Below are 12,724 nucleotides of genomic sequence, written 5' to 3'. Positions count from 1 at the left end.
CATGTCTCCGCCCCTCCCCTGCGAGCTGATGAAATGTGATATTATTTCGTTTTGCGGCTTGAACTCGGCCTGTAATAAACGGAGAAGATCTGTGCCAGAGGAAAAGGTCGCCGCGTTTCCTGAACTAAAACAAACAGTGAGAGGAGAAGGTCGCCACGGCGACAGCACAAACCACAGCAATAAAAAACAATAGTGGAAGAGAAACATTTAATAAAAAGAAACGTTTAATAATAAAGGCTTGATATGAAGCCCAGCCTGTGTCGAGATGTTCACCTCCACCTGTAAACCCACGCAGAGCTCTTTATGATGGTCGCCATGGTAACCTATGGTAACCAACACTCAGCTCCGTGCCGACTGTAAAATTCTACTGAAAAACATGATCATTTTCTCTTAAATACTATTTCATATCTGTATCTTATGTCCTTGTTCCACCAAACTAATGGTAAGTAATAAAGGCATCATAATGTGTGCAGCAGGTGTTCTGCTTTACCATCACGCTCATCATTCTGAATTATTAAGACCAAAATATACTATTGTATGTCACTTAAAACACTTTCATAGAGAATTGGCCCGGATTCTACACTAGAGCTGTTCCAGTGTTGCACCACCAGGACCTAAACCTGCTCCTCCTGAACCTGAGGTTCTATGGGTCAGATTCTCCAGGACCTGGAATAGACCTTATGGGAGGCTGAGGAGTCCAGAGACACTGACAATGTCCCCGGTCTGCCAGTCCAGAGACACTGTCCCCGGTCTGCCAGTCCAGAGACAATGTCCCCGGTCTGCCAGTCCAGAGACACTGTCCCCGGTCTGCCAGTCCAGAGACACTGTCCCCGGTCTGCCAGTCCAGAGACACTGTCCCCGGTCTGCCAGTCCAGAGACAATGTCCCCGGTCTGCCAGTCCAGAGACACTGTCCCCGGTCTGCCAGTCCAGAGACACTGTCCCCGGTCTGCCAGTCCAGAGACACTGTCCCCGGTCTGCCAGTCCAGAGACACTGTCCCAGACTTATTCTTATTTTTATCCATAACAGATTTAATGTTCTCTTTTTGACTTATTCATTGTTTTATGACAAGTTCCTCTGTTTGTGAATTATGTTCATTGACAATGATCCAGATCCTGATCCTGATCCTGATCCAGATCCAGATCCAGATCCAGATCCTGATCCAGATCCAGATCCAGATCCAGATCCTGATCCTGATCCAGATCCAGATCCTGATCCAGATCCAGATCCAGATCCAGATCCAGATCCAGATCCAGATCCTGATCCAGATCCAGATCCTGATCCTGATCCTGATCCTGATCCTGATCCTGATCCTGATGGCTCCATCAAACCCGGACCTGCAACACCGAGCCGAGTGGGAAGCGTCTGGGATGAGGTGCCTCGGGCATCTGTTCCGGAGCCTCCTGGGCCCCTGTGTTTCAGGCATGTCCCACTGGGAAGAGGCCCCGGGGAAGACCCAGGACACACTGGAGGGACTATGTCTCTCGGCGGGCCTGGGAAGGCCTCGGGATCCCCCCGGAGGAGCTGGAGGAAGTGTCTGGGGTGTGGGAAGCCCTGAAGTACATGCTTAGAATGCTGCCCCTGCGACCCGGCCCTGGATAAGCAGAAGATGGATGGATGATTCTACACTAGAATTTTGCTGTTCTTACAGTCACAAGATGGCCGCTGCAAATGCTTTGTTCATTTTGAAACAACAGATGTGGGCGGGGCATCACCTATCGCACGCAGACTTTAGCTCCGCCTCCATCACAGAGACTCCGTGATTTAGTCCAAGCTTTGGTCCAGATCTGGGTCCTGACGGAGACTTCCTGACCGGGGGAGAGGGCGGAGCTCTGGGGGGAGAGGGCGGAGCTCTGGGGGGAGAGGGCGGAGCTCTGGGGGGAGAGGGCGGGGCTGTGGACAAACATGTTATTAACTTGTTATTAATGTGTTTTTTATGAAAGATCAGACGAAGAAGCAGCGTGTTACCTGGAGAACAGGTGTGCCCCGGACTGATCCCGGATCTGTGGAGACGACACAATCATTAGACTGAAGCCACACCCACATAGCAGTCATGACAACGCAGTGACAGGACGCACAAAATCATACAACTCCGCCCAGCCAAGTGTGGAAAAGAAATGGATGAAAAAAGAAATTATCCCTATTTTGTGATTCTGATCATTAAAAGTCATGAAACAGAAATGTGATTCTTTTAAAAAAGCAGTGGCCACAGTGGTGGAAGCACAGGGAGGTGTGTTTGTTCAGCCATAAGAACATTGGTTGTGGTCACATGGTACATTTCTCTTGATTTGATGATAGTGACATGACGGGGGCGTGGTGAGCTGCTGGGGGCGTGGTGAGCTGCTGCAGGGGGCGTGGTGAGCTGCTGCAGGGGGCGTGGTGAGCTGCTGCAGGGGGCGTGGTGAGCTGCTGCAGGGGGCGTGGTGAGCCAGTTCCTTCTGAGGATCGGTGTCAGGGGAGTTTTTTTGGGGAGTTTTCATGCCACTCCCCCGTGCTCATGCCACTCCCCCGTGCTCATGCCACTCCCCCGTGCTCATGCCACTCCCCCGTGCTCATGCCACTCCCCCGTGCTCATGCCACTCCCCCGTGCTCATGCCACTCCCCCGTGCTCATGCCACTCCCCCGTGCTCATGCCACTCCCCCGTGCTCATGCCACTCCCCCGTGCTCATGCCACTCCCGTAGATTTCCGTCTCTTCTGAGCTCGAACTGTCTTTCTCCGTCTTAATTTTGCCCCGTACACTGAGGGAACTATATTATGATAGATCAATGCACTTAGACACGCGGAGCCACACGCGGCTGCAGGAATACGTGGCAGGACTAATCGGCCGTCCACGCCACGAGGAAATGAGACTCAGATTTGGGCCCAAAAAATCGTCCATTCAACCTTTAAGATTGAACTTCTCTCTCTTTTATGAGCTTATTCTGATCAGGTTTTGGGTTCTATGCCCGTTTTCAGCATGAACCCTTTTGTTTTCCCTTTGACTCTTTCAGCTGTTCAGTGTTCCTCTGGTTCTTGTGTGTTACAAGTGGCAGAACGGCTGAATCCAATCAAACAAACAAAAATGTTACCAAAGATGTAAAAAGAAAGACTATATTTAAATGTTGGATCCTGTTGTTCACACAAAGGCAAACACAGAGATCCTGCTCTACATTTGTAGATTTGGAGGAAAGATGTAAAAACACAGTTGAAGGTTCAATGCAGCAGCTTCATGACCTTTGTTTGAGGACAAAATGTCCAAACAACATTAAGACTTATCTGGAGGAACATGAGACTCCGCCTCTTTTGGGACGCTTCCAAAGCTGTCTGGAGAGGACAAATTATAGCCATAGAAACAAAGGGAGAAAAAGCTCAAAGATCTGCAAGAAAAGTTCACAGGAAGTAGCTAATGCTCTTTACCAAAGATATTATGAGAGTGGATCAAAATGTTCTAAATTATTATTTTGGAAACTTAAAAAACAACAAGCTGAAAAAAACATTTTTTAAATCCCGTATTTAAAAAAAAAAATTTCAGCTTGTTGTTTTTTAAAGGCAAAATGATGTAATCTTGTATAAAACAATGAGGAGAATGGATGAGACTGTTTTATACTGAAATGATGAAAACACCCCAAAAGAACAACCTGCGGGTCATTATTTCATCTCTAAAGACAGCACAGACTCCACCCCCTTTTTTGTTTTCTCGTGTTTCAGATTCAAACTTAAAGTTGGTGGAGCAGATTCTATCAGAACTACATTTCCTGTGTTTTTGTCAAGTCATGTTTCAGTTAAAAACATAAAATCAAGATTATAAGAAGAAATAAAATTATTAAGAGAGATTTGTTACATAAGGATCTGACATTTAGCACAGCAAGTTTCAGACTAGTTTCAGTGGGACCCAGTGCATCCTCTCTATGGTTCTATTGTGCAAACCAGACACCCTCTGACCTTTAATTGAATCTTAGATATTTAGGTGTGGTACTTCATAGAGACCGATCAACTATTATCATCATGATGAGTCGGAAGGCCGGCGGCCCGCGAGGGCCGTTGGATGCCGCTTGCGGCTTTAATTCTTCTTCTTCTTTCTTTCTTTCTTTCTTCTCGGGACCAACCCCCCTATTTTTCACCCAGTGACATTGACGAAAAGTCACAAAAATGTTCACACCTCTAAAAATCGTGCCTCTACATTCTGGCTATTTCCCTTTTCTAAAATAAAAAAATTGGCGCGTCAGCGCCCCCAAATGTACCAAAAATGCATTGAGAGATAGGAAATGACCCAAAAAAAATCTGATTGTAGAATCATGAAATTTGGCGCAGAAGTAGATGGTGACAAGAGAAGTAAAAAATATTATCACAGCAACGCCGTCCGCCCAACCAAATGTCGGCCATATTGGTTCAAAAATGGCTAATTATGACTCGGGAGTTTTTCCAAACGTCTTACATTTATGAACTCCTCCCAGGGCGTTGGCCCTAAAAAGCTGAAATTTGGTGAAAATGCTCCTGAGGAGTGGGACATCAAAAGTTATTCAAATTACATTGACCCTGTCACGGTCTCTGTGGGTTTGGGCAAAGCCGCAAACTGTAGCAAGAATTTCAGAAATCTCCCAAATTTAACATTTCTGCCGTTTGCGCAGATAAAGTCCGAATTGCGTCAAATTAGAATCAGTTGTTAAACTCTTTGCCCTAAACTTACTTGAAGTGAAATAAATTAATTTGGCGCCACAGCGCCCCCTACAGATTTTATATGGAGGTTAAATGTTTAGTTTTGCCTGAGCGGGCCCCGAGCCTGAGCGGGCCCTGAGCCTGAGTGGGCCCCTTTCTTCTCTCAGAGTTTGGGTTCATAATCCAGTAAAACACTGAGGTCACAAAGCAGATGATCTCAACCGCCATTAAAAACAACAACAACAAACAAACAAACAAACAAACAACAACAACAGCATATGTTGCCATTTCTGCAGCAAGTCTCAGACAACGGAACGGTTCTTCCTCTGGGAATTATAACAATCTCTGAATATTTGAGTCTTTGTTTGCACATGGCGTTTAGCACAAGCCGAGCACAACATTTGCATTGTAATATTTTGGCTCGTTTTTGTCTTCTTTTATTAGACTCCACTTTACTTCTGTAGCACTTTGTGTTTTAAATGTGCTTCATAAATGGAGCCACACAGCTCCATCCTCTGTCGCACATTACAATGTTTGAAGAGCAAATGAGGCTGGTCCTGGTCCCTCTGGGAGTTCTTAATGAATCCAATCTAAATCCTCCTGAATTATACTTTTCAATCATTAGGCCAATCTCAACATTTCACAAAAAGACACTTAACTGTGTGTCTGACACTCGGACCTGCAGTGTGGGGGACCTGCAGTGTGAGGGTCCTGCAGAGTGGGGGGCCTGCAGTGTGGGGACCTGCAGTGTGGGGACCTGCAGTGTGGGGTGAGGGGCCTGCAGTGTGGGGACCTGCAGTGTGAGGGGCCTGCAGTGTGAGGGGCCTGCAGTGTGGGGGGCCTGCAGTGTGAGGGGCCTGCAGTGTGGGGACCTGCAATGTGGGGGGCCTGCAGTGTGAGGGTCCTGCAGTGTGAGGGTCCTGCAGTGTGAGGGACCTGCAGTGTGAGGGACCTGCAGTGTGAGGGACCTGCAGTGTGAGGGGCCTGCAGTGTGAGGGGCCTGCAGTGTGGGGACCTGCAGTGTGGGGGGCCTGCAGTGTGAGGGTCCTGCAGTGTGAGGGACCTGCAGTGTGAGGGGCCTGCAGTGTGAGGGGCCTGCAGTGTGAGGGGCCTGCAGTGTGAGGGGCCTGCAGTGTGGGGACCTGCAGTGTGAGGGTCCTGCAGTGTGGGGGACCTGCAGTGTGAGGGTCCTGCAGTGTGAGGGGCCTGCAGTGTGAGGGGCCTGCAGTGTGGGGGACCTGCAGTGTGGGGGGCCTGCAGTGTGGGGGGCCTAAAATGTGAGGGCCTGCAGTGTGAGGGGCCTGCAGTGTGAGGGGCCTGCAGTGTGGGGGACCTGCAGTGTGAGGGACCTGCAGTGTGAGGGACCTGCAGTGTGAGGGACCTGCAGTGTGAGGGGCCTGCAGTGTGAGGGGCCTGCAGTGTGGGAACCTGCAGTGTGGGGGGCCTGCAGTGTGAGGGTCCTGCAGTGTGAGGGACCTGCAGTGTGAGGGGCCTGCAGTGTGAGGGGCCTGCAGTGTGAGGGGCCTGCAGTGTGAGGGGCCTGCAGTGTGAGGGGCCTGCAGTGTGGGGACCTGCAGTGTGAGGGTCCTGCAGTGTGGGGGACCTGCAGTGTGAGGGTCCTGCAGTGTGAGGGGCCTGCAGTGTGAGGGGCCTGCAGTGTGGGGGACCTGCAGTGTGGGGGGCCTGCAGTGTGGGGGGCCTAAAATGTGAGGGCCTGCAGTGTGAGGGGCCTGCAGTGTGAGGGGCCTGCAGTGTGGGGGACCTGCAGTGTGAGGGGCCTGCAGTGTGAGGGGCCTGCAGTGTGAGGGGCCTGCAGTGTGAGGGGCCTGCAGTGTGGGGGACCTGCAGTGTGAGGGGCCTGCAGTGTGGGGGACCTGCAGTGTGAGGGACCTGCAGTGTGGGGGCCCCCAGGGCACTGTCATACCCATGTGCAATAATGACATACCCATGTGCAATACTGTCATACTCCTGTGCAATACTTACATACTCGTGTTTAATACTGTCACACCCGTGTGCAATACTGTCATACCCGTGTGCAATACTGTCATACCCGTGTGCAATACTGTCATACCCGTGTGCAATACTGTCATACCCATGTGCAATACTGACATAATCATGTGCAATACTGTCATACCCATGTGCAAAACTGTCATACCCATGTGCAATACTGTCATACCCGTGTGCAATACTGTCATACACATGTGCAATACTGTCATACCCATGTGCAATACTGACATAATCATGTGCAATACTGACATACCCATGTGCAATACTTACATATCCATGTGCAATACTTACATACTCGTGTGTAATACGCTCATACCCATGTGCAATACTGACATACCCGTGTGCAATACTGTCATACCCATGTGCAATACTGACATAATCATGTGCAATACTGTCATACCCATGTGCAATACTGACATACCCATGTGCAATACTGTCATACCCATGTGCAATACTGTCATACCCATGTGCAATACTGACATAATCATGTGCAATACTGTCATACCCATGTGCAATACTGTCATACCCATGTGCAATACTGACATAATCATGTGCAATGCTGTCATACCCATGTGCAATACTGACATACCCATGTGCAATACTGTCATACCCATGTGCAATACTGACATACCCGTGTGCAATACTGTCATACCCATGTGCAATACTGTCATACCCATGTGCAATACTGTCATACCCATGTGCAATACTGTCCTACCCATGTGTAACACTGTCATACCCGTGTGCAATACTGTCATACCCATGTGCAATACTGACATAATCATGTGCAATGCTGTCATACCCATGTGCAATACTGACATACCCATGTGCAATACTGTCATACCCATGTGCAATACTGACATACCCGTGTGCAATACTGTCATACCCATGTGCAATACTGAAATAATCATGTGCAATACTGAAATAATCATGTGCAATACTGAAATAATCATGTGCAATACTGTGATATAATGTCAACCATCCTGGTGCAATATATTCTGTCTATATAACAGCTGAAAATAAGAGTTTTTTTTCAAGTTCTGTTTTTTATTATTATACAACAAAAACATGACTAAGTGAGGTAAAGTGATTAAAAAAGACAAAAACTAAAAGCGTCAAAAACAAGAGTAAAAGCAACAACAATGCAACAAAAGTATGACCAAACGCAACAAAAACACGGACCACAGAAAGGGCCCATAAGTGACTACAACAAGTCACAACAATATGACTAAAAGCGATAAAAAACGACTAAAAACGACAAAAATGTGTGACTAAACCCAACAAACACACAACTATAAGCAAAAAAAGTGTGACTAGAAGCTACAAAAACTTGACTAAAAGTGACAAAATGCGACTTCAATTCAATTTATTTTTGTAACAAAATCACAAAATCACAAATTGAGGGCGACAGTGAAAAACAGAGTCAACAATGTCCATAAGGCAATGTCCCAGCGTCCCGTGTCCTTAGACACATGTCCCAGCGTCCCGTGTCCTTAGACACATGTCCCAGCGTTCCGTGTCCTTAGACACATGTCCCAGCGTTCCGTGTCCTTAGATGTATGTCCCAGCATCCCATGATCTCAGACACATGTCCCAGCGTCCCGTGTCCTTAGACACATGTCCCAGCGTTCCGTGTCCTTAGATGTATGTTCCAGCATCCCATGATCTCAGACAAATGTCCCAGCGTCCTGTGTCCTTAGACAAATGTCCCAGCGTCCCGTGTCCTTAGACACATGTCCCAGCGTCCCGTGTCCTTAGACACATGTCCCAGCATCCCATGATCTCAGACAAATGTCCCAGCGTCCTGTGTCCTTAGACAAATGTCCCAGCGTCCCGTGTCCTTAGACACATGTCCCAGCATCCCATGATCTCAGACAAATGTCCCAGCGTCCCGTGTCCTTAGACACATGTCCCAGCGTCCCGTGTCCTTAGACACATGTCCCAGCATCCCAAGATCTCAGACAAATGTCCCAGCGTCCCATGATCTCAGACAAATGTCCCAGCGTCCCGTGTCCTTAGACAAATGTCCCAGCGTCCCGTGTCCTTAGACAAATGTCCCAGCGTCCCGTGTCCTTAGACAAATGTCCCAGCGTCCCGTGTCCTTAGACACATGTCCCAGCATCCCATGATCTCAGACAAATGTCCCAGCGTCCCGTGTCCTTAGACACATGTCCCAGCTTCCCGTGTCCTTAGACACATGTCCCAGCATCCCAAGATCTCAGACAAATGTCCCAGCGTCCCATGATCTCAGACAAATGTCCCAGCATCCCATGATCTCGGACAAATGTCCCAGCGTCCAGTGCCAGCTTTTGCCTCATTTATTTCACTTCTCTGCAAATCTTCTACACCGCGTTTTATCCACTCTTTATGTCATGCATTGGCTTTGGATAATGTTAGATGCATTATGGGTACTGACAAAGCCGTGAGGGTAACCCTAACCCCCTAACCCCCTGACCCTAACCCCCTGACCCTAACCCTAACCTCCTGACCCTAACCTCCTGACCCTAACCCCCTGACCCTAACCCTCTGACCCTAACCCCCTGACCCTAACCCCCAGACCCTAACCCCCTGACCCTAACCCTAACCACCTGACCCTAACAACCTGACCCTAACCACCTGACCCTAACCACCTGACCCTAACCACCTGACCCTAACCCCCTAACCCTAACCCCCAAACCCTAACCCCCTGACCCTAACCACCTGACCCTAACCACCTGACCCTAACCACCTGACCCTAACCACCTAACCCTAACCCTGACCCTAACCCCCTAACCCTGACCCTAAACACCTGACCCTAACCCTCTGACCCTAACCACCTGACCCTAACCACCTGACCCTAACCACCTGACCCTAACCACCTGACCCTAACCCTCTGACCATAACCACCTGACCATAACCACCTGACCCTAACCTCCTGACCCTAACCTCCTGACCCTAACCCCCTGACCCTAACCCCCTGACCCTAACCCTCTGACCCTAACCCCCTAACCCTAACCCCCAAACCCTAACCCCCTGACCCTAACCCCCTGACCCTAACCACCTGACCCTAACCACCTGACCCTAACCACCTAACCCTAACCCTGACCCTAACCCCCTAACCCTGACCCTAACCACCTGACCCTAACCCTCTGACCCTAACCACCTGACCCTAACCACCTGACCCTAACCACCTGACCATAACCACCTGACCATAACCACCTGACCATAACCACCTGACCCTAACCACCTGACCCTAACCCTAACCCAGTGCCGTGAGTCGATAAACTAGAAACAGCTGTTCTTTTTGGACTTACCTGAGGATTCCTGGACTGCGTGGTGGGCTGCGGGTTTGGACCAGGGCCTTTGTGGGAGTCTGAGGGCTCTTGGGGGGGCTCTTGGGGGGGCTCCTGGGGGGGCTCCTGGGGAGGCTCCTAGGGGGGCTCCTGGGTGACAGAGCGAGTGGGCCCCGAGGGCTGCGTCCGGGAGAGGGAAGTCTATGTCGCAGCTCGTCGTTCACTCGAGGATTCGCTGTAGAAAGACAGAAAGGGTCAGATATTATTGTTTGTTCACATTTCATGCAAATCTTGACTTTACAGACACTTTTGAGCTCATTGTGCTTTTGAAGACAAAGGTTTGTGTAAATAAACACTTTAAAGCTCATGTGGCCGTAATGTTCATGTGGGTTAGGGTTCGGGGGGCACCGTGACTTCACCTTATTCTTCTTTTATTGGGTATAATATTGCATAGTTTAAAATATATTCTTGTAAATCAGGGACAGAAGGCTGATGGTCGAAATGAGTTTCCTCCGCCGTGTGGCTTGGCGCTCCCTTAGAGATAAGGTGAGGAGCTCGGCCACACAGGGGGAGCTCGGAGTAGAGCCGCTGCTCCTCCAGCTGAGGTGGCTCGGGCATCTGTTCCGGAGCCTCCTGGGCTCCTGCCTGGGGAGGTGTTTCGGGCATGTCCCACCAGGAAGAGGCCCCGGGGAAGACCCAGGACACGCTGGAGAGACTATGTCTCTCGGCTGGCATGGGAACGCCTCGGGATCCCCTTGGAGGAGTTGGAGGAAGTGTCTGGGGAGGAGGAAGTCTGGGAATCCCTGGTTAGACTGCTGCCCCCGTGACCCGGCCCCGGATAATGCGGAAGAAGATGGACGGATGGACAAATGTATCATTACTCTACTGATTACGTTAAAATAAATGGGAAAGTGATTTTGTTCTGACTGACAAAGAGCTGGAAAGTATCACATCCCAGTGGAGCGCCACAAGATCACATGTTTGAAGGGAATTCTATTGGAAAGGTGTGATTTTTCGTAACACTATGTCAAAGTGGCACCAAAGAAATTCTGGCAAACCGTCCGGCGCCTCAGGAGGGGGAAGCAGTGCCTCACCAACACCGTTTACGGTGCGGGTGGAGGCCTACTGACCTCGACTGGGGATGTCGTCGGACGGTGGAAGGAATACTTTGAGGATCTCCTTAATCCCTCAGTCACGTATTCCGAAGAGGAAGTCGAGACCGGGGACTCGGAAGCTGGCTCATCCATCACCCAAGCTGAAGTCACTGAGGTTGTTCGCAAACTCCTCGGTGGCTCCGGGGGTGGATGAGATCCGCCCTGAGTACCTAAAGTATCTGGATGTTGTAGGACTGTCTTGGTTGACACGTCTCTGCAACATCGCGTGGCGTTCGGGGACCGTGCCTCTGGACTGGCAGACCGGGGTGGTGGTCCCTCTGTTCAAGAAGGGGGACCGGAGGGTGTGTTCCAAATACAGAGGGATCACACTCCTCAGCCTCCCAGGTAAGGTCTATTCCAAGGTACTGGAGAGGAGAATCCGACCGATAGTCGAACCTCGGATTCAGGAGGAGCAGAGTGGTTTTCGCCCCGGTCGTGGAACACTGGACCAGCTCTATACCCTCCATCGGGTGCTCGAGGGCTCATGGGAGTTTGCCCAACCAGTCCACATGTGCTTTGTGGATCTGGAGAAGGCTTTCGACCGTGTCCCTCGGGGTGTCCTTTGCGGGGTGCTCCGGGAGTACGGGGTCCGGGGCCCTTTGCTCAGGGCTGTCCGGTCCCTGTATGACCGGAGCAGGAGCTGTGTTCGCATTGCCGGCAGTAAGTCAGACCTGTTCCCAGTGCATGTTGGACTCCGCCAGGGCTGCCCTTTGTCACCGGTTCTGTTCATAATTTTTATGGACAGAATTTCTAGGCGCAGTCAGGGGTCGGAGGGTGTGGTCAGGGGCCGGAGGGTGTCCGGTTTGGGGACCACAGGATCTCATCTCTGCTGTTTGCAGACGATGTTGTCCTGATGGCTCCATCAAACCCGGACCTGCAACATGCACTGGGACAGTTTGCAGCCGAGTGTGAAGCGGCTGGGATGAGAATCATCAGCTCCAAATCCGAGGCCATGGTTCTCGACCGGAAAAAGGTGTCTTGCCCTCTTCAGGTGGGTGGGCAGTCCTTGCCCCAAGTGGAGGAGTTCAAGTATCTCGGGGTCTTGTTCACGAGTGAGTGAAGGATGGAGCGTGAGATCGACAGGCGGATCGGTGCAGCGGCTGCAGTGATGCAGTCGCTGCATCGGACTGTTGTGGTGAAGAGGGAGCTGAGTCGAAAGGCAAAGCTCTCTATTTACCGGTCGGTCTACGTTCTGACCTCACCTATGGTCATGAGCTTTGGGTAGTGACCGAAAGAACAAGATCGCGGATACAAGCGGTCGAAATGTGTTTCCTCCGCCGTGTGGCTGGGCGCTCCCTTAGAGATAAGGTGAGGAGCTCGGCCACACGGGGGGAGCTTGGAGTAGAGACGCTGCTCCTCCACCTGTGGGACTGCCCTGTGGGACTGCCCTGTGGGACTGCCCTGTGGGACTGCCCCGTGGGACTGCTCTGTGGGACTGCCCTGTGGGACTGCCCTGTGGGACTGCCCTGTGGGACTGCCCTGTGGGACTGCCCTGTGGGACTGCTCTGTGGGACTGCTCTGTGGGACTGCCCTGTGGGACTGCTCTGTGGGACTGCCCTGTGGGACTGCCCTGTGGGACTGCTCTGTGGGACTGCCCTGTGGGACTGCCCTGTGGGACTGCTCTGTGGGACTGCTCTGTGGGACTGCCCTGTGGGACT

At 50.8% G+C, this 12,724-nt stretch overlaps 1 protein-coding gene across 1 annotated transcript in view; it reads right to left on the bottom strand.

Moving 5' to 3' along the window:
* Positions 1–12,724, bottom strand: part of LOC140362372 (mirror-image polydactyly gene 1 protein-like) — a 73,961-nt gene that overhangs the window by 32,042 nt on the left and 29,195 nt on the right. Inside the window, exons 3-5 of the mRNA XM_072448469.1 lie at positions 9,934–10,147; positions 1,968–2,002; positions 1,715–1,892 (exon numbers count right to left, since the gene is read on the bottom strand). Of these exons, the coding sequence (XP_072304570.1) occupies positions 1,715–1,892; positions 1,968–2,002; positions 9,934–10,147 (427 nt within the window). The remainder of the gene's footprint in view (positions 1–1,714; positions 1,893–1,967; positions 2,003–9,933; positions 10,148–12,724) is intronic.

This window comes from Eucyclogobius newberryi, unplaced genomic scaffold, assembly GCF_026437365.1.
Source record: "Eucyclogobius newberryi isolate DKJ021-1_F unplaced genomic scaffold, fEucNew1.0.hap1 SCAF_166, whole genome shotgun sequence".
Taxonomy (NCBI): Eukaryota; Metazoa; Chordata; class Actinopteri; order Gobiiformes; family Gobiidae; genus Eucyclogobius; species Eucyclogobius newberryi.
Note: the sequence above shows the minus strand (reverse complement) of the source record. Positions and strands in the feature narration are given on the sequence as shown.